We start from the raw sequence: 22,220 nt of genomic DNA, 5'->3' as shown, positions 1-22,220 counted from the left end.
AAACCACAGTTTTCTATACAGCGGACTACAACATGGATGCTCAATAAGAACGAGGGACTCCTCTAGAGACTCTGCTCCGTGCTCTGATGCTGCTGCTTTGCTTTATGAACGTGGACAACAGAGAAACAGATTCTTCAGGACCAAAGCTGGAACTGAAATAAAAAAGGAAAGTGAAACTTATGCTCGTCCCCCTCTCCCTCCGGTCCACATTAATACCAATGATCCCAATGCGTATGATTGTATGAACTAAAGATCTTAAAATCAATACAGATGTATTTATTATAAACGTTAGTCCTTAACATCTATCACTGTGTACATCACCATTCAGACATCTTTTAGAAGTTGAACAAACCCCACACAGCTCAGTGAAGACTGAGATGTTGACTTTATTTGATAATTTCAGTGAAAACTAACGTTCATATTTCTCTCTTTGATTATAATACTGATGAACGTTCAGAACAAAGCACTTTGGCAACTTACCACATACGTTTTAAAAAGCTTAATAAGCACCGTAACTTTCATGATATCATTTCTCGGTCATAATCGGTTGTTTCCGTGAACGGCCGACTGTTGAGTGACGGCAAATGCTGCGGCTGCAATGCATTGTGGGGCAGCATTTTCTCCTCTCCTGTCGGTTAGGGAGGTCCAGTGGTTCCTAAGCTAAAGGAGGTGATAAAGGAAGTTTGAAACCTCCTTTCCTTCTCATCATTCTAGAGAATTGGAACGGCACTTATCATGGCTGCCACTGAGGGACTTCCGGGTCATTTCACTCCTTTAGGAAGGTTCCTAAGCTAAATGGACTATTCGACTTCAGCCCGAGTCTGCAGCGTTGCTGACTTGAGACCGGTCTCTCCCTGACCGGAGTCACGCTGTGTGTGTCCTCAGGAAACAAGCTGTTTACAAGTAGTTCCAGCAAACATCCACTGATAAACTGCGATGTTAACGACCTCATGATGACCTCATATGTTTTTAACTTGGGATCAAACCTGTGTTTACTCTAGAAAAAGGTAAATGTGTGCATTTTATTATAAAGTTGTGTATATTTACAGACCGTTGCCAAAACTAAGAAGCTTATAAACATCAGGTTTAAAACTAAAAGAGCTTTGAAACACAATGAAAGATGTTTGGAGTTTTATTTGAGTTATTCATTTAAACTTTTTGTCAAAGAGAAGCTGATTTGAAACCGTTGTTACAAACAGTTACGGCACTTCCTGTTTGTGCCGAGAGAGGGGAGGCCGTCCCAAAGCTTGCTGCCGTGTTTACTCCTTCCATCTGACAGGAGGAGCCTCGTTGAGCTGCGAGTGTGGCTGCAGACGGAGTTCACTCCGTCACGGAGGGGTAGGGTGGAGGGAGTGGTTTGGGATTGGGCCAAAGCGCAGAGGGGACCGTGCTTTCTCTGCTGCGCCCCTAACCTGTGGAACGACCTGCCCTCGCTCACCAGACAGGCTCCCACACGGTCTGCTTTAAATCCCGTCTTAAACCCACCTCTTCTCCTTAGCATTCAGAAACAACAAGTAGCGTGTTGCTTTTATTTGCTTTCAGGGTCTATTGTTTTTATTATATGGCTGTTATTTAATTATTACGTGTATTCTGGTTTGTGTTTGTATCTTGTATTTTAAATGTATTTATATTATGTTGTGTGAGCTTATCTCTCTACAGCACTTTGGTCTGAAGGTTTTAAAGTGCTATATAAATAAAGTTGGATTGGATTATTAATAATACTAATACTAATAATATAATATAAATATATTACAAAAAACAAGCTAACATGTATTTATTATACTTCAAACCTTTTAACAGATATTTGGAAATTCAGAGTACGTGTTATCCATATCCTTTCCTGTCATTTCTCTCCAAGATTACACTTTATTTTTGTTATGGGAAATACATGAAAGACAACAATATGTATGAGTTTAGAAATAGGTCTATTTGGCCAGAGGACAACAGGAAGGTTAATATAAATGTCATTATCACATTCATGCTCAGGAGGATGCATCCTTTGAATGTTAATAACACCGACACGCTTTTTGATTTGTAATCTATTTGTGATGAAACTCGAGGGAAATGGAAATAAAGAAGTTCATATGTTCCTTTTTCTCTCATCACCACTGCTTTTGAAGATATTATAATCATCCTCAAACACTAGACTGTCTTTGATTGAGAACGGCAGCATGGCACTGTAGCATCGTGATATTCTCCCTGTGGCACGAAGCCGAGAAGAATACCATCAATCTGAATACCAGAGGAGACTCCCTCATTCCCCCTAGCGAGATGCAGGAGGCTGTGAAGTGGCACGATGCTCAGACTGCAGTCGAGTGGAGCATCCTTCCCGTTAGGTAACCACGTCTGTCACTCATTCAAATCACAAATACATTATTAAAGAGGGCAGGAAGCAAGAGGGCAGGAAGCAAGAGGGCAGGAAGCAAGAGGGCAGGAAGCAAGAGGGCGGAGAGAAGGTGGGAAATAATATCTCATCGTCAACGAAACAAGCATCAGAGGGAGGAGAGCATATTGTGAAGCATTTAGTGTTTCATTATCAGCTGCAAGGCTTTGGTTTTACCTTGGGAGTGTGTGTGTGTGTGTGTGTGTGTGTGTGTGTGTGTGTGTGTGTGTGTGTGTGTGTGTGTGTGTGTGTGTGTGTGTGTGTGTGTGTGTGTGTGTGTGTGTGTGTGTGTGTGTGTGTGTGTGTGTGTGTGTGTGTGTGTGTGTGTGTGTGTGTGTGTGTGTGTGTGTGTGTGTGTGTGTGTGTGTGTGGGTGTGGTGTGTGTGTGTGTGTGGGGTGTGTGTGTGTGTGTGTGTGTTTTGTGTGTGATGTGTGTGTGATGTGTGTGTGGTGTGTGTGTGGTGTGTGTGTGGTGTGTGTGTGTGGGTGTGTTGGTTGTGTGGGTCGTGGGGTGTGTGTGTGCCCCGTGTGGGTGTGTTTGTGCTGTGGGGGGTTTGTTGGGTGTGTTTGTGGTGTGTTGTGTGTTTGTGTGTGTTAGTGTGGTATTGTTTTGTTTGTTGTGTGTGTTTATTGTGTGTGTGTGTTTGCGCTTGTGTTTGTGTGTGTGTTTGTGTGTTTGTGTGTGTGTGTGTTTGTGTGTGTTTTGTTTTTTTTGTTGTTTTGTGTGTGTGTGTGTGTGCTGTGTGTGTTTGTGTTGTGTTGTTGCGTGTGCGTTAGTGGGGTGTGCGTGGTTCGTTTTTGTGGTGTTGTGTGTGTGTGTGTGTGTGTGTGTGTGTGTGTGGTGTGTGTGTGTGTGTGTGTTAGCTGAACATAACATTTTGATATGTGTCTGTGTTTTATATATCTCTCGTTATTTCATCTTGCTTTTCAGTTATTGCTTTACTCCTATCGTGTTATTGTGTGAGTTCACTGTGCAGCACGTTGGTCAACTGAGGTTGTTTTAAATGTGCTGTATAAATAAATACAGATTGACATTGAGAGCATTATCGTATGTTTAGTAAATTAAAAAACGATTACAATCTTCCAAATCCCCGTTGCGTTTCTGCACGTTATCGTCCCCTCAAGATGCGTCACATTGTAAAGACGGGTGCATCTACGTGGTTGTGATGTTTTTAATCATCAATACTGATAAATACATCGATTACGGAGTCCTTTCTCCCGATATTACCAATCACTGTTCCCAGTTATGACTAAAGATACATGGAGCCTCCATTGCACATGTTTTAATGGAAAGTGAAGTTAACAAGTAATTTTGAGTCTCACAAATAAAGATATTCACTGACAGGAAACGGGTGATTTTTAGAAGCTTTCACCAAGTAATTACCTTTTTACGGAGAGTCAGAAATCAGAAATCCTTTATTGGTCTCACGGCGGGGGAATGTACGAGTATAATAAACCTCAGATGAAGTAGAGGATCTTTAATGACTCCCAGAAACCAGAACCTGACAACTTATGAAATACTTTAGCTCCAATCATCCTCCCATCGGCGCTGTGATATTTCTGCCCAGTGTTTCCTCCTCTCTTCGTGAAAGAAGTCACTCATATTTACAATATTGCCACTAATGAGCAACTGCAGGAAGAAAGGAGAGGCGGGACATCACACATGATCTGTTTGGGCGGTATCCAGAGGTGGGAAGACGTGGAGTACAAATACGTTGTTACTGTACTTAAGAACCTCTCTCTGGTATCAGTACTTTACTCCACGACTCATTTTTCTGACAACTTTTTACTTTGACTTCTCTCATGTTGAACACAAATACCTGTACTTTCTACTTCTCTCATGTTGAACACAAATACCTGTACTTTCTACTTCTTACATGTTGAACTCAAATACCTGTACTTTCTACTTCTTACATGTTGAACTCAAATACCTGTACTTTATACTTCTTACATGTTGAACACAAATACCTGTACTTTATACTTCTCACATGTTGAACACAAATACCTGTACTTTCTACTTCTCACATGTTGAACACAAATACCTGTACTTTCTACTTCTCACATGTTGAACTCAAATACCTGTACTTTCTACTTCTCACATGTTGAACACAAATACCTGTACTTTCTACTTCTTACATGTTGAACTCAAATACCTGTACTTTCTACTTCTTACATGTTGAACACAAATACCTGTACTTTCTACTTCTCACATGTTGAACACAAATACCTGTACTTTCTACTTCTTACATGTTGAACACAAATACCTGTACTTTCTACTTCTCACATGTTGAACACAAATACCTGTACTTTCTACTTCTCACATGTTGAACACAAATACCTGTACTTTCTACTTCTCACATGTTGAACTCAAATACCTGTACTTTCTACTTCTTACATGTTGAACTCAAATACCTGTACTTTCTACTTCTTACATGTTGAACTCAAATACCTGTACTTTCTACTTCTCTCATGTTGAACTCAAATACCTGTACTTTCTACTTCTTACATTTTGAACACAAATACCTGTACTTTCTACTTCTTACATGTTGAACTCAAATACTTGTACTTTCTACTTCTTACATGTTGAACACAAATACCTGTACTTTCTACTTCTTACATTTTGAACACAAATACCTGTACTTTGTACCAAGGGTTGTCTCGTCCCTTCACTCTGAATGTACGCAGGGTGCATGTCTATCAATGATCTCCATAAAACCAAGATAAAAATAAGACCATGCGGTTTCCACATCAGCACACAGATCGGTTTCACCCCAATCAAACCCAAACAGATCATGCACAAAACCCTGCTCCACAAAATGTTTTATGTCTCTCTTGATGATAATGCGAGGTTTAACCTTTTGGACCTTAGTGTCCCTGATTGTGGCTACAGCACAGTGATCGCTCAGATCATTTGCAAATACTCCCACAGATGAATATTTATGGGGAACATTAGTTAGAATGAGATCAATTAGGGAGGATTTATTAGGGGACTTAATGTTAGGGCTGTCCACAATCTGAGTAACATTTAAAGAGATACAAAGGTTTTTTAAATCCTCTGACACTGCAGTTAACCAGTCCCAGTTAAAATCTCCAAGTAGCACTATTTCCTTGTAGTCTAGTTGTGATAAAAGAGTTGCTAGTGAATACAAGGAGTCTTTGACAGCTGAGGGGGGTCTGTAACAACTCACCAAACTTTGTTTGTTTATCCGAGCAGTTCATGGGATGAGGACTGAATCCACCTTTTCTGAGTTCAGCAACGACCGCTGCATACAATAAGAAGAGGAAATGAGTCGGGCATGAAACAAATAAACACCAAAAGAAAAAGCTGCAGTTTCCAGATGATCGGATCGAGACTAAAAATGACGAGATGTGGAAAAAGGCCAGTTCTATAATACTTTTCAGTGTTAGTTGAAATCAGAGAAACCGGCAGATGGAATCTTATAAAAGACAGGAAGAGAGCCTTGTTTGTCCTTTGAATGAAACACAGAAACTATCTGATGTCCTTTCTGTGAGACGAGATCACCAAGAACGCAGCTCATGAATGGAAAAGAAAGAAGAAGGAAGACGGAGAAATAAGGGAACAGCAAATGGGTTAATGAGGGAAAGACACATGAAGACGGCGGATGGAGATTGAATGGGATCGAAGACACTGGAGGATAATTGGGGGGATTATGGGAACAAATAAAAGGAATAGGAAGTGGTTTTTTAGAAAGTGAAGCAGAACCATAACGGGAAACAAGACGAGAAGCAGCCTCCGATAACCCCGGGTTTATTCAGAGGCTGAACTGAGCAAACATCCACATCTCTTCTAAATAAAGCGGTTTCTTTTAATGGAAAACATTTGAGTAAAATTGGGGGAAAGGAGGTGAGATACGGGTTTGGATTGGATCCTGATTTTCCTTATCACTTTTGGTCCTGATTGATTTTGGTTCTTGAGAGGGTGAGAATACAGTTAGTCACATGCCTATTTTTAAACTATTATTTATATAGCTTAACAGAATAATCAATATAGTATGTAACTATATTTTATCAGTGTAAAATATATTTACAATTGTTAGGGAAATAATGATCTCAGACTCCTAGATGTGACGTACAGGACCAACCTTGACGTCTATTTATGTCCTTTAAGGACACAGGCTGCTTCAGCCAATAATGTTATTGTTCCCATTCTGTGACCGGTCAACACTAGGTCACAGATGGTCTTTGTTGTGGGTGCACTGGGACACTTCCTTATTTGTTGTTTGTGGACTCCAGGGTATGACATATTCGAGGCCATAAGTGGCGGACGCAAGTGACTCAGTGTGCCCAAACTGTCTAAAGCTATCTTATCAAAACATGTTGATTACTCTCTTCTGAAACCAGTTAAATGGGCTAGCAAGAGAGAGGCGCTCCAGAGTTGACGTGGCAACCACCCGTGCAGTCAGACCGTGACTGTGTGATTGTGATGTGAATCCTCCGGCCGTAACTCCAAATAAACCTCCAGTGTTTGACATCAAAGCTCCTGCTCCACCGTGTCTCCTTCCTGAGTCGGTGACTCCCACTGCATTGCTACACAGAAGTTTCCATTACAACAATTACAATACAAGTATTTAAAAAGACATGATGGAACGTGAAATACAAATAAAATGAGATAAAATATAACAAAAACACGGTCAAAAATAATGAAATACCATCAAATGTAGGACTCAGACTAAAAAGAAAAGGAAAGTCTTCAACAAGATGTTGGACGCCGTTGGCCTGTGTCCGTCATGCAGAATAAAAAACGTTCCCCATGTCTGTCTCTGCACGTCTCCAGAGACATTTAAAAAGCACAACAAAGTGGAAGAAAGGAAAGTATTGCATAACCTCCATTGTTTTTGGTTGTGTTATTTCTTAATGGTAAGTTATTTGGATACCCGGTGCGGTGCAATTGGATGTGGTTCTTACTGGTTTCCCAACCCGAGTTATAATGGGTTTAAATGGTGTGTTATGCCTTAATACGTAAGACTGGCTGCTCCAACATAAAGACTTACTTTAGCCCTCATTCTTTCAAATGTTGGCAATTTAAAATGTAAGTTAATCAGAAGTTAAACTCATGCATTTTGCCTGTTAATGAACTAGGTATTGAATGTCCATGTTGTACCACACTCTGCATGTAAAGTGGACGGCTATGAAAATGCAAAACCTCTCATAATTCACAATCTGTTATCCAATACTTTCCTTTCTTCTTTACTGGGCTTTTTAAATGGCTCTTGAGACGTGCAGAAAGAGACACGGTGAAAGCTTTTTATTCTGCATTACGGCCACATGTTGGCAGTTTGGAGGTGAAAGTGGAAATTGAGAAGTGTTCATTGTGTCTTCTAATGGCTTCCCAACGCCAGCCTTTCACACTGCGGGTATTGATTTCCTTCTGCAGGCCGTTTGGGGACAGAGGAGCTGATATGCCATCACTTCATAATGGAGGTAATGGCGTTGGCTAACGGCTCTGTAGATGAACGTCCAGCAGACCCCGAGCAACATTAAGATTACATTGAGGGCTCCTGGAGGCGCCGGATGGATGTTGGTCCGATATTCACTCTGCTTTTATCTTCCTAGTGTTGTGTGCTCTGAAAGCAAATTACAATCTACCTTTCAGAGGTTAACTACACATCACACTTACCTTCCCTTTAAGGCTTCTTAACGTTTAAAGAGTCTACTTTAAAGAGTCCTCTCCTGCTCATGTTCAGGTGTATATCAGTATGTAGTGTATCTACTTTAAAGAGTCCTCTCACGCTGACGTTCAGGTGTATATCAGTATGTAGTGTCTCTACTTTAAAGAGTCCTCTCCTGCTGATGTTCAGGTGTATATCAGCATGTAGTGTCTCTACTTTAAAGAGTCCTCTCCTGCTGATGTTCAGGTGTATATCAGTATGTAGTGTCTCTACTTTAAAGAGTCCTCTCCTGCTGATGTTCAGGTGTATATCAGTATGTAGTGTCTCTACTTTAAAGAGTCCTCTCCTGCTGATGTTCAGGTGTATATCAGTATGTAGTGTCTCTACTTTAAAGAGTACTCTCCTGCTGATGTTCAGGTGTATATCAGTATGTAGTGTCTCTACTTTAAATAGTCCTCTCCTGCTGATGTTCAGGTGTATATCAGTATGTAGTGTCTCTACTTTAAAGAGTCCTCTCCTGCTGATGTTCAGGTGTATATCAGTATGTAGTGTCTCTACTTTAAAGAGTCATCTCCTGCTGATGTTCAGGTGTATATCAGTATGTAGTGTCTCTACTTTAAAGAGTCCTCTCCTGCTGATGTTCAGGTGTATATCAGTATGTAGTGTCTCTACTTTAAAGAGTCCTCTCCTGCTGATGTTCAGGTTCCTATCAGTATGTAGTGTCTCTACTTTAAAGAGTCCTCTCCTGCTCATGTTCAGGTGTATATCAGTATGTAGTGTATCTACTTTAAAGAGTCCTCTCACGCTGACGTTCAGGTGTATATCAGTATGTAGTGTCTCTACTTTAAAGAGTCCTCTCCTGCTGATGTTCAGGTGTATATCAGCATGTAGTGTCTCTACTTTAAAGAGTCCTCTCCTGCTGATGTTCAGGTGTATATCAGTATGTAGTGTCTCTACTTTAAAGAGTCCTCTCCTGCTGATGTTCAGGTGTATATCAGTATGTAGTGTCTCTACTTTAAAGAGTCCTCTCCTGCTGATGTTCAGGTGTATATCAGTATGTAGTGTCTCTACTTTAAAGAGTACTCTCCTGCTGATGTTCAGGTGTATATCAGTATGTAGTGTCTCTACTTTAAATAGTCCTCTCCTGCTGATGTTCAGGTGTATATCAGTATGTAGTGTCTCTACTTTAAAGAGTCCTCTCCTGCTGATGTTCAGGTGTATATCAGTATGTAGTGTCTCTACTTTAAAGAGTCCTCTCCTGCTGATGTTCAGGTGTATATCAGTATGTAGTGTCTCTACTTTAAAGAGTCCTCTCCTGCTGATGTTCAGGTGTATATCAGTATGTAGTGTCTCTACTTTAAAGAGTCCTCTCCTGCTGATGTTCAGGTTCCTATCAGTATGTAGTGTCTCTACTTTAAAGAGTCCTCTCCTGCTGATGTTCAGGTGTATATCAGTATGTAGTGTCTCTACTTTAAAGAGTCCTCTCCTGCTGATGTTCAGGTGTATATCAGTATGTAGTGTCTCTACTTTAAAGAGTCCTCTCCTGCTGATGTTCAGGTGTATATCAGTATGTAGTGTCTCTACTTTAAAGAGTCCTCTCCTGCTGATGTTCAGGTGTATATCAGTATGTAGTGTCTCTACTTTAAAGAGTCCTCTCCTGCTGATGTTCAGGTGTATATCAGTATGTAGTGTCTCTACTTTAAAGAGTCCTCTCCTGCTGATGTTCAGGTGTATATCAGTATGTAGTGTCTCTACTTTAAAGAGTCCTCTCCTGCTTATGTTCAGGTGTATATCAGTATGTAGTGTCTCTACTTTAAAGAGTCCTCTCCTGCTGATGTTCAGGTGTATATCAGTATGTAGTGTCTCTACTTTAAAGAGTCCTCTCCTGCTGATGTTCAGGTGTATATCAGTATGTAGTGTCTCTACTTTAAAGAGTCCTCTCCTGCTGATGTTCAGGTGTATATCAGTATGTAGTGTCTCTACTTTAAAGAGTCCTCTCCTGCTGATGTTCAGGTGTATATCAGTATGTAGTGTCTCTACTTTAAAGAGTCCTCTCCTGCTGATGTTCAGGTGTATATCAGTATGTAGTGTCTCTACTTTAAAGAGTCCTCTCCTGCTGATGTTCAGGTGTATATCAGTATGTAGTGTCTCTACTTTAAAGAGTCCTCTCCTGCTGATGTTCAGGTGTATATCAGTATGTATCTATTCAGTACTTATTTGTCTAGTTTTAAGGTTTTGAATACATAAAAGTGTATCTTACCTCGTGAGAGAAAAAAGCTAGTTTGTGATCTTAAAAAGTTTTAAGATCACAAACTGTGTGTGTGTGTGTGTGTGTGTGTGTGTGTGTGTGTGTGTGTGTGTGTGTGTGTGTGTGTGTGTGTGTGTGTGTGTGTGTGTGTGTGTGTGTGTGTGTGTGTGTGTGTGTGTGTGTGTGTGTGTGTGTGTGTGTGTGTGTGTGTGTGTGTGTGTGTGTGTGTGTGTGTGGACTAGCATTACTATACTTGTGGGGACCTAAATCTGTTTACACAGTCACGTGTGGGGACTCGCCTCCCTTATGGGGACAAATTGGAGGTCCCCATGAGGGAATCATTCATTTTAGGGTGAAGACTTGGTTAGGGTTAGGGTTAGGGTTAGGCATGTGTTGGTTATGGTTAAAGTTAGGATAAGTCTCCAGGAAATACATGTAAGTCAATGTAATGTCCCCTGAAGTGATGTATACATGTACAGGGCCGGCCCTCGGCATAGGCAGTATAGGCGAATGCTAAGGGCGCATCAACCCATAGGGGGGGCGCCGGAGAAGAAGTTAGAAAAAATAAATAATTTTTTTTTCATTTAAACCATTTTTTAAAATGTAAACACAATTTCCCGATTTTGGATCAACAAAGTACATCTTATTATCTTATACTAACAGACCTACACATATATTGCGTACAGCGCCCATAAACTCTGGCACACCCCCCCCCCCCCCCCACAAAATCAAGTTGAACTGCCCCAGTCCCAGTAAAAACCAGAGGTTTATGTGAAATTGTTCTTTTTTTGAAATAATGGGTTTAGTGTGCAATTATAGGTTTTAGGTTTTGTATTCATTTAAAATAAATCAAACTCCCAAAAAACGTACACAGCTTCTGTGTGCTTTTCGGTACTTTTATTAACATTGGAATTTACTGTGTAAGCGGCCGCGGGGGGAGCTTTAGAGAGCTCTCTCCTGAAAGACTGAGCGGCTCTGATAACCTCAGCTCAGTGAGGTAAAGGCACACCTCTATATGATCATTATAGTTATACAAAAATAAGAGAACAGGTGAAAAACAGGTATAAAATACTGACAGTACAAACAAGTTGTTATTAATAAACAAGAATACAGTTTGAAAGGGGAGTGATTTGTAAAATATCCATAAAGAAAAAGAAAATCTGCTTTCAGTTCTGTTTCATCTGGGTGCTGAGAGATGTATCCATATATCTCCTAATGTTGCTCTCAAAGTGCACCAGATTGATGCTTGTAACATCAATATTAAAAAAAAAAGTCTTCCCAGGGGTGCATGCCCCCGGACCCCCCTAGAGGAAGTGAGGTCCCCCCCACTTAAATCATGTTCAAATTGATAGGAAACTAAATACAGTTGCACACATCTTGTGTCAATATCTTTCTGTGTTGGTGGTCATGCCACAACCGTGCATGCGCAAATCATAGTGAGTGTCTGCATTTGGGGGGGGGGGGGGGGCGCCAGCTAAAATCTTGCCTAGGGCGGCAAATTGGTCAGGGCCGGCCCTGTACATGTATACATGGTTAGTGTGTGTGTGTCACTCTTTAGTGTCCCCTGGTCTCCCAGCTGTGTGCGTCACTCTTTAGTGTGCCCAGGGGTGCTTCTCAATGTCAAGGAAGGATCCTTCAGATCCTCTATTTCAAGGATGCTATGTCATCGAATCCCGCCGAAGGATTGTTCCAATGTCCAGGATCCTTGGAATTCTACCGAGGACTGAATCCTTAGTTTCAGGAAATGTCAAGGCTGCTCATGTTTCTCCTCGGCGGTCTTAAATTACCCACAATTCTTTGCGCGCGGACCAATTTCCACGGACTGGCATGGTGGCATCAATAATGCAGTAATGATGGGCCTTCACAACATAAAGAATAGAGGGCAGTTTCAGTTTACTTGAAATGTTTTAATTGTTAAGAGTTATTTTTTTCTAATCTGCCATTTGCTTGTGTGTGTGTTTACATTATTAAATATTCATTTTAAATGTGGTTACATATTTTCTCCGCATCGATAATTTTTAGAACGACTACAAACATGAACAAACTATATATGCAACATTTTGAAATATTATTGATTCGAAAATAATATGCTACAGTACAAGTACGTCTGGGTCTCTGTTTCATTCAAGCTCGGCTCTGTGTGTGTGTGGAACGAGCCATTGTGTGTGTGTGCGCGTGCGAGAGAGAGAGAGAGAGAGAGCGCACCGGTACCGGAGCTCGTTGTTGTTAGCTTCTGGTGCTAGCGAGCTACGCTAACGGATATAAGGAGCTTTTTCAACAACAAGGTGGAGGAGAGTCCTAACTTTAGTCTAAGTTATCTCAGTGAGTCTCAATCGGTTTGGTCACGATTAATGTAAACAATTATTTCCAAGGCACACCTTCAAATGATCATTATAGGTATAACAAAAATAAGAGAATACATGAAAAACAGGAATGAAATAGATATGGCAGTAAATCAAGAATACAGTTTGAAAGGGGAGTGATTTGTAAAACATCCATAAAGAAAAAGAACATCTGTTTACAGTTGTGTTTCATCTGGTGTTGAGAGGTGTTTCCATAGACCTCTTCATGTTGCTCTCAAAGTGCACCAGATTGATGCTTTTAACTCCAATATGTTTTTAAATCTTCCCGGGGGAAGATGTTAATGGGAAACCCTAAATGTTTGAGCACCCTCTATGAAACGTGAAGCTACCCCACAGCACCCCCAAAAGAAATCTCTGGCGCCGCCACTGAGCCTGCGACCCCGTTCTGAAGACATGTGCAGCCACACGGGCTCATTGCAGCCACCGGGCTCATTGCAGCCACCGGGCTCATTGCAGTATTATAACTTATGGTTCTAGCAAAGGGATTGCACAATTGTATTTATTTCTTTGAGCACACAGACTTATGGAGCATTATTTTATTATCACTACAGGGCGACTGTGGCTGCGAAGGAGTGCGGTCGTCTTTCAACCAGAAGGTCGTGGGTTCGATCCCAGCCCGTGCAGTCAACATGTCGATGTATCCTTGGGCAAGATACTTAACCCTGAGTTGCTCCCGATGGCCAACGGTGTGTGAATGTTAATTCCTACAGTAAGGTACACTGCTCTGTGTGACTGGGTGGATGCATGTAGCATGTAAAGCGCTTTGAGGGGTCGTAAAGACGGGATAAAGCGCCATATAAGTACAGTCCATTTACTGTCCTCGCAAAGGAATGCTCACGTTCATATTGATGTATTTCAATCAATGTTAACTTGGCCCATTACGTGACTATTTGTGTTGGGGGGGCCCACCTTTTCCTTTTCTCCACAGGGGGGGCCTGACAGAGAAAGTTTGAGAACCACTGGAGTAAGATGACAGATACCCTAAAGGGAAGTTGAGCTATGAAGAACAAACAAGAGCCAATATTTGCCGACCACTAAAATGTTTTTCTTCAGATTTGTTTTGATAGTCAATGACACATTTGTTCGATTATTTTGAAGGCTGGAGTTATTTAAATGTTTCAAAACTAGATAAAACCTGGAGGGGTTCATCGTATAGTCTTTCAAACAGTATAATGAAGCTAACCTTTGCCAGGGGAAAGAAGCATAATGATGAAAACCCGTCTTTTGTACATGGTAGTAGGCGTGAACTTCTCCCGCAGTTTCTCAGCCTGCTGTGTTTTGAAGAATTTACTCTTCATGATATTTTGTAAGCGTGAATGTGGGAACGCTGAATCAATAGCGACCGCTCGCCTAAACGATGCCTCGAGCGATGAAACAAATGAGTCAAACAACAAATGCGTCAGCACGAAAATCCATCCAAACTCTGATCAATTAAAAAACAGAAGTCAATGCAGCGTTCTGTTCGTTAGACTGAACTTCACTGTTAGTGCTTTCGCTGGAGGCATCGACGCTGTGTGGTGTTTCCATCTGCTATTAGTTTCCACTGTCCACATCTCTGCAAGCAAGACTCGGTGTGTGTGTGTGTGTGTGTGTGTGTGTGTGTGTGTGTGTGTGTGTGTGTGTGTGTGTGTGTGTGTGTGTGTGTGTGTGTGTGTGTGTTGTGTGTGTGTGTGTGTGTGTGTGTGTGTGTGTGTGTGGTGTGTGTGTGGTGTGTGTGTGTGTGTGTGTGTGTGTGTGTGTGTGTGTGTGTGTGTGTGTGTGTGTGTGTGTGTGTGTGTGTGTGTGTGTGTGTGTGTGTGTGTGTGTGTGTGTGTGTGTGTGTGTGGAAGATGCATGAAGATGCAAAAAAGGAGGAACCAAAAATGCAGTTCGGTCAGACAACTCACGTGTTTCTTTAACATGTTTATTAGAAGCAGCATGTAGTTGAGTTTGGCGTCTAGGCTCGGGCCTCATCGCTCCACAGATATACAAAGCACCATGAGTGATGATTAAATAACAAACCCCCAGAGCCTACGGGTGGAAGCTGGGGTGGAATCTGGGGTGGAAGCTGGGTGGAAGCTGGGTGGAAGCTGGGGTGGAAGCTGGGGTGGAAGCTGGGGTGGAAGCTAGGGTGGAAGCTGGGGTGGAAGCTGGGTGGAAGCTGGGGTGGAAGCTGGGGCGGAAGCTGGGGCGGAAGCTGGGGCTGGGGTGGAAGCAGGGGTGGAAGCTCGGTGAAAGCTGGGTGGAAGCTGGGTGGAAGCTGGGTGGAAGCTGGGGTGGAAGCTGGGGTGGAAGCTGGGGTGGAAGCTGGGTGGAAGCTGGGGTGGAAGCTGGGGCGGAAGCTGGGGTGGAAGCTGGGGCTGGGGTGGAAGCAGGGGCGGAAGCTAGGGTGGAAGCTGGGGTGGAAGCTGGGTGGAAGCTGGGGTGGAAGCTGGGGTGAAAGCTGGGGTGGAAGCTGGGGTGGTGGTGGGGTGGAAGCTGGGGTGGAAGCTGGGTGGATGCTGGGTGGAAGCTGGGTGGAAACTGGGGTGGAAGCTGGGTTGAAGCTGGGTGGAAGCTGGGTAGAAGCTGGGGTGGAAGCTGGGTGGAAGCTGGGTGGATGCTGGGTGGAAGCTGGGTGGAAGCTGGGTGGAAGCTGGGTGGAAGCTGGGGTGGAAGCTGGGGTGGAAGCTGAGGTGGAAGCTGGGTGGAAGCTGGGTGGAAGCTGGGGTGGAAGCTCGGTGGAAGCTGTGTGGAAGCTGGGGTGGAAGCTGGGTTGAAGCTGGGTTGAAGCTGGGGTGGAAGCTGGGTGGAAGCTGTGTGGAAGCTGGGGTGGAAGCTGGGTTGAAGCTGGGGTGGAAGCTGGGGTGGAAGCTGTGTAGAAGCTGGGGTGGAAGCTGGGGTGGAAGCTGGGGTGGTGGTGGGGTGGAAGCTGGGTGGAAGCTGGGGTGGAAGCTGGGGTGGAAGCTGGGGTGGAAGCTGTGTAGAAGCTGGGGTGGAAGCTGGGGTGGTGGGGGGGCAGCAAGCAGCAGCGACGTAGAGGTAGCTGCAGTGAGCAAAGCATGGAGAGAGATCAGGCAGGTTCAATAGAGCGGCATATTAAGGGGACTCTGTTTGGTTGGTTGTAGAGCGGCAAGGGGGCGTTATGTATGAATGCAGCATAAGAGCTCGAGTTGACTGCCTGAACTAGCTCGCAGGCTTCGCCCCATTCTTGTTAAATTATTTACGCATTATCATGTCAGTTTGAAAACAATTGACTAGTTATGTTTTCATTTCAGAGTTTGACTGTAATTAAATAAATGTTTCTATAAAAAATGTAAGGGATTTTCCAATTTAAACCCACTGCAATTGAGATGCAAATATATATTTCATTTTTAATTGGAACACTAAAGGAAGACAGACAGGAAGTAAATACTAAAGGGAACAGCAGGAGAAGACGGACAGGAAGTAAACACTAAAGGGAACAGCAGAAGAAGACAGACAGGAAGTAAATACTGAAGGGAACAGCAGAAGAAGACAGACAGGAAGTCAACACTAAAGGGAATGTCACTACCCGATCTGCCACCCTGCCCGATCTGCAGTGTGCATGTGCGAGATGGTCCGCCATATTGGACAACTCCGTACGGCAACCCAAATAGGACACTTGACACAGTAGCTTTTGGCAAAGCACAAAAAGAAAGTAGCATATAGCTGTCTAACAGAAGTCAAATCCATGTCTCACTTATTCTGACAATGTACTTAACCCCAAATAAAAGAACCCAATAAAAATAGTTGTTAAATAATAGTGAAGTCACGTTGTAATAACAATAACTCATCTCTCTCGAGTTTTCTTTTTGTGCTTTACCAAAAGCCACTGTGTCAAGTGTCCTACTTGGGTTGCCGTCCGGAGTTGTCCAATATGGCGGACCATCTCATACAACAGAAGAAGGCGGACAGGAAGTAAACACTAAAGGGAACAGCAGAAGAAGACGGACAGGAAGTAAACACTAAAGGGAACAGCAGAAGAAGGCGGACAGGAAGTAAACACTAAAGGGAACAGCAGAAGAAGACGGACAGGACGTAAACACTAAAGGTAACAGCAGAAGAAGGTGGACAGGAAGTAAACACTAAAGGGAACAGCAGAAGAAGACGGACAGGAAGTAAAGACTAAAGGGAATAGCAGAAGAAGGCGGACAGGAAGTAAACACTAAAGGGAACAGCAGAAGAAGACGGACAAGAAGTCAACACTAAAGGGAACAGCAGAAGCAGACGGACAGGAAGTAAACACTAAAGGGAACAGCAGAAGCAGACGGACAGGAAGTAAACACTAAAGGGAACAGCAGAAGCAGACGGACAGGAAGTAAACACTTAAGGGAACATAAGACAGACAGGAAGTCAACACTAAAGGGAACAGCAGAAGAAGACGGACAGGAAGTACACACTAAAGGGAACAGCAGAAGAAGACGGACAGGAAGTAAACACTTAAGGGAACATAAGACAGACAGGAAGTCAACACTAAAGGGAACAGCAGAAGAAGACGGACAGGAAGTAAACACTAAAGGGAACAGCAGAAGAAGACGGACAGGAAGTAAACAGTTAAGGGAACATAAGACAGACAGGAAGTCAACACTAAAGGGAACAGCAGAAGAAGACGGACAGGAAGTAAACACTAAAGGGAACAGCAGAAGAAGACGGACAGGAAGTAAACACTAAAAGGAACAGCAGAAGAAGACGGACAGGAAGTAAACACTAAAGGGAACAGCAGAAGAAGACGGACAGGAAGTAAACACTAAAGGGAATAGCAGAAGAAGACGGGCAGGAAGTAAACACTAAAGGGAACAGCAGAAGAAGACGGACAGGAAGTAAAGACTAAAGGGAATAGCAGAAGAAGGCGGACAGGAAGTAAACACTAAAGGGAACAACAGAAGAAGACAGACAGGAAGTAAACACTAAAGGGAATGTCACTACCCGATCTGCCACCCTGCCCGATCTGCAGTGTGCATGTGCGAGATGGTCCGCCATATTGGACAACTCCGTACGGCAACCCAAATAGGACACTTGACACAGTAGCTTTTGGCAAAGCACAAAAAGAAAGTAGCATATAGCTGTCTAACAGAAGTCAAATCCATGTCTCACTTATTCTGACAATGTACTTAACCCCAAATAAAAGAACCCAATAAAAATAGTTGTTAAATAATAGTGAAGTCACGTTGTAATAACAATAACTCATCTCTCTCGAGTTTTCTTTTTGTGCTTTACCAAAAGCCACTGTGTCAAGTGTCCTACTTGGGTTGCCGTCCGGAGTTGTCCAATATGGCGGACCATCTCGCACAACAGAAGAAGACGGACAGGAAGTAAACACTAAAGGGAACAGCAGAAGAAGGCGGACAGGAAGTAAACACTAAAGGGAACAGCAGAAGAAGACGGACAGGAAGTAAAGACTAAAGGGAATAGCAGAAGAAGGCGGACAGGAAGTAAACGCTAAAGGGAACAGCAGAAGAAGACGGACAGGAAGTAAACACTAAAGGGAACAGCAGAAGAAGACGGACGGGAAGTAAACACTAAAGGGAACAGCAGAAGCAGACGGACAGGAAGTAAACACTTAAGGGAACATAAGACAGACAGGAAGTCAACACTAAAGGGAACAGCAGAAGAAGACGGACAGGAAGTACACACTAAAGGGAACATAAGACAGACAGGAAGTCAACACTAAAGGGAACAGCAGAAGAAGACGGACAGGAAGTAAACACTAAAGGGAACAGCAGAAGAAGACGGACAGGAAGTAAACACTTAAGGGAACATAAGACAGACAGGAAGTCAACACTAAAGGGAACAGCAGAAGAAGACGGACAGGAAGTAAACACTAAAGGGAACAGCAGAAGAAGACGGACAGGAAGTAAACACTAAAAGGAACAGCAGAAGAAGACGGACAGGAAGTAAACACTAAAGGGAACAGCAGAAGAAGACGGACAGGAAGTAAACACTAAAGGGAATAGCAGAAGAAGACGGGCAGGAAGTAAACACTAAAGGGAACAGCAGAAGAAGACGGACAGGAAGTAAACACGAAAGGGAACAGCAGAAAAAGACGGACAGGAAGTTAACACTAAAGGGAATAGCAGTAGAAGACGGACAGGAAGTAAACACGAAAGGGAACAGCAGAAAAAGACGGACAGGAAGTTAACACTAAAGGGAACAGCAGAAGAAGACGGACAGGAAGTAAAGACTAAAGGGAATAGCAGAAGAAGGCGGACAGGAAGTAAACACTAAAGGGAACAACAGAAGAAGACAGACAGGAAGTAAACACTAAAGGGAATTTCACTACCCGATCTGCCACCCTGCCCGATCTGCAGTGTGCATGTGCGAGATGGTCCGCCATATTGGACAACTCCGTACGGCAACCCAAATAGGACACTTGACACAGTAGCTTTTGGCAAAGCACAAAAAGAAAGTAGCATATAGCTGTCTAACAGAAGTCAAATCCATGTCTCACTTATTCTGACAATGTACTTAACCCCAAATAAAAGAACCCAATAAAAATAGTTGTTAAATAATAGTGAAGTCACGTTGTCATAACAATAACTCATCTCTCTCGAGTTTTCTTTTTGTGCTTTACCAAAAGCCACTGTGTCAAGTGTCCTACTTGGGTTGCCGTCCGGAGTTGTCCAATATGGCGGACCATCTCGCACAACAGAAGAAGACGGACAGGAAGTAAACACTAAAGGGAACAGCAGAAGAAGGCGGACAGGAAGTAAACACTAAAGGGAACAGCAGAAGAAGACGGACAGGAAGTAAAGACTAAAGGGAATAGCAGAAGAAGGCGGACAGGAAGTAAACACTAAAGGTAACAGCAGAAGAAGACGGACAAGAAGTCAACACTAAAGGGAACAGCAGAAGCAGACGGACAGGAAGTAAACACTAAAGGGAACAGCAGAAGAAGACGGACAGGAAGTAAACACTAAGAAGACAGACAGGAAGTCAACACTAAAGGGAACACAGTATGGGCTCTGGCATTGTTAGTTTTACCAATGTCCCAAAATGTTGATGTGTGACATGTAATACTTGAAGCAGTTTATTTGAAGCTGGTATTACAGTCAGAAGAAATGTCCCTTAAGGTTTTCCTTCATCTGCCACAGCGGCAGCTTTTCGCCACTCAGCTTGAAATGTAAAGTGTGAGCTGGTCTGGGTTTTGGACGTGATGTTATCTCAGGAGAGGAAAGGCAGCAACAGTAATTACAAAAAGCTCAATTAAATCAAATCTGAGCACTCTTCGCCCACTCGCTGTCTTCTTGCCTGTATTTTGGCACCCTTTCTCCAAAAGCACTCTTACATTTTTGGATCTAATCTCTTTACGATTAAAAAAACCTCAGGATCTTTATTACTTTTACGCTGTCGTACATTAAAGAAACGATTCGTCTGCGTTTTAGGAAAAGCCTGAATATCTTCAAACGAGTCTGGGACGCATTCATATCTGCTGTCACACAGAAAGTAGGTCTCATCTTTAGGAGTGAAGGTTTTCTGGGACTGGCAGAATTATTAATTGTTACATTTTTCTTTCTCTTGTTTGTTTCCCACCTCAACATTTATGAGTCTCTTGAGTCTAACTTTCACACAGAGACCCCATTCCCAGTACACGGGGGGGGGGGGGGGGGGAGTTATCTACTGATATCATCTTCTTATCTTCTGGTTCCCTGGTCTCCCAGCTGTGTGCGTCACTCTTTAGTGTCCCCTGGTCTCCCAGCTGTGTGCGTCACTCTTTAGTGTCCCCTGGTCTCCCAGCTGTGTGCGTCACTCTTTAGTGTCCCCTGGTCTCCCAACTGTGTGCGCCACTCTTTAGTGTCCCCTGGTCTCCAGCTGTGTGCGTCACTCTTTAGTGTCCCCTGGTCTCCCAACTGTGTGCGTCACTCTTTAGTGTCCCCTGGTCTCCCAACTGTGTGCGTCACTCTTTAGTGTCCCCTGGTCTCCCAGCTGTGTGCGTCACTCTTTAGTGTCCCCTGGTCTCCCAGCTGTGTGCGTCACTCTTTAGTGTCCCCTGGTCTCCCAGCTATGTGCGTCACTCTTTAGTGTCCCCTGGTCTCCCAGCTGTGTGCGTCACTCTTTAGTGTCCCCTGGTCTCACAGCTATGTGCGTCACTCTTTAGTGTCCCCTGGTCTCCCAGCTGTGTGCGTCACTCTTTAGTGTCCCCTGGTCTCCAGCTGTGTGCGTCACTCTTTAGTGTCCCCTGGTCTCCCAACTGTGTGCGTCACTCTTTAGTGTCCCCTGGTCTCCCAACTGTGTGCGTCACTCTTTAGTGTCCCCTGGTCTCCCAGCTGTGTGCGTCACTCTTTAGTGTCCCCTGGTCTCCCAGCTGTGTGCGTCACTCTTTAGTGTCCCCTAGTCTCCCAGCTGTGTGCGTCACTCTTTAGTGTCCCCTGGTCTCCGTTTGATTTCTGCAGCTTGTAGTAGACGCTGTCATGTCTCCTCAAGCTGCTGAAGAACCTGTGGACCTTTGTTTTTATATCTGCATCCTTTCTGAAGCTGCAGCACATTTCTCCTGATGGAAATGTTTTGAGCCGTTGATGCACATTTGAATCTGTTGGCCACCTTAGTGTGTCCTTTTCCGTCATAAAACCTGCTTTAAAGAGCGCACTATGATCCTGCTGGAACATACATGTTTCCCCATGACTGCAGCGATATCATATTGTACATGTTTGTGCACGGGAAATGTTTGTGGTGAATCTGGCAGAGAAATCCCATAAAGCTTGTCCTGCAGACTTTATGGGTCGTTAAGTCCAACTGTTGTGATTTGTCTCCACTATATGTGCACAGCGACACAAAGGACTGTGTGCTCTTTGTTGTGGACGCTCTGAAGCTGCAGACAGCCCAGAGTCCTGCGGGACGAGTGTGTATAATCCCAGTAGAGAACATCCTGTCGGCACATCTGCTGTAAAGAGGTGACTCGATGCTTCAGAACACGGTGCAGTGTTGAGCCTCTGGTCACAAACAGATTTTGATCAGGAGTTTCTTAGAGGCTGAGCGTCCGCTGGCACAAACACTAACATTTCAGAAGCGCCCGGCCTCCTGAGAGCCGTTCGTTCTGTATTTCCTCCTGGCTATTTGGGATTAGAAGGATCAATACAAACACTAAGCAAGAGTTTCTTTGAAAAGAAAATAATTTTTTCAATTGATTTTCCTTATATAGCACCAGTGTTCAGTAACAGTGGTCAGTCCGCTCTTCTCTTAGTTCAAACTGTCAGATGTCATTCTTTAATTGTTCTAAGGGTCCTTTGTTTCTGCCCATATCTTGTCTTTGTATTGTGTGCATACTTTATTCATTTGAGATGCAAGACGCTGACGGATGACGAGGAAACGCTGATATAGATATTGACGGCTGCTGCTGTTGCTATCCACGTTTCCTCCAGATTGGAGCGCAGCATCGAATGCGGTTCCCATTCCCTATTCATACTTTACACGTGAACCAGAATGCGTAAATAAAACGAAAGTGAGCGGAAAAAAGCTAATTATCATCAAGACTCTTGATAATTGCAAGTTAGTAAATAATAAATGATCGTGTGTGTGTGTGTGTAGTGTGTGTGTGTGTGTGTGTGTGTGTGTGTGTGTGTGCATATATGTGTGTTTATGTGTGTGTGTGTGTGTGTGTGTGTGTGTGTGTGTGTGTGTGT

General features: G+C 43.4%; 1 protein-coding gene across 1 annotated transcript in view; it reads right to left on the bottom strand.

Annotated features, from left to right (window-relative positions):
* The window catches only part of LOC117459451 (uncharacterized), a 45,174-nt gene that overhangs the window by 4,736 nt on the left and 18,218 nt on the right, over positions 1-22,220 (bottom strand). Inside the window, exon 11 of the mRNA XM_071205612.1 lies at positions 14,639-14,963. Within this exon, the coding sequence (XP_071061713.1) occupies positions 14,639-14,963 (325 nt within the window). The remainder of the gene's footprint in view (positions 1-14,638; positions 14,964-22,220) is intronic.

This window comes from Pseudochaenichthys georgianus, chromosome 15, assembly GCF_902827115.2.
Source record: "Pseudochaenichthys georgianus chromosome 15, fPseGeo1.2, whole genome shotgun sequence".
Taxonomy (NCBI): Eukaryota; Metazoa; Chordata; class Actinopteri; order Perciformes; family Channichthyidae; genus Pseudochaenichthys; species Pseudochaenichthys georgianus.
This window is presented reverse-complemented; position numbering and strand designations above follow the sequence as displayed.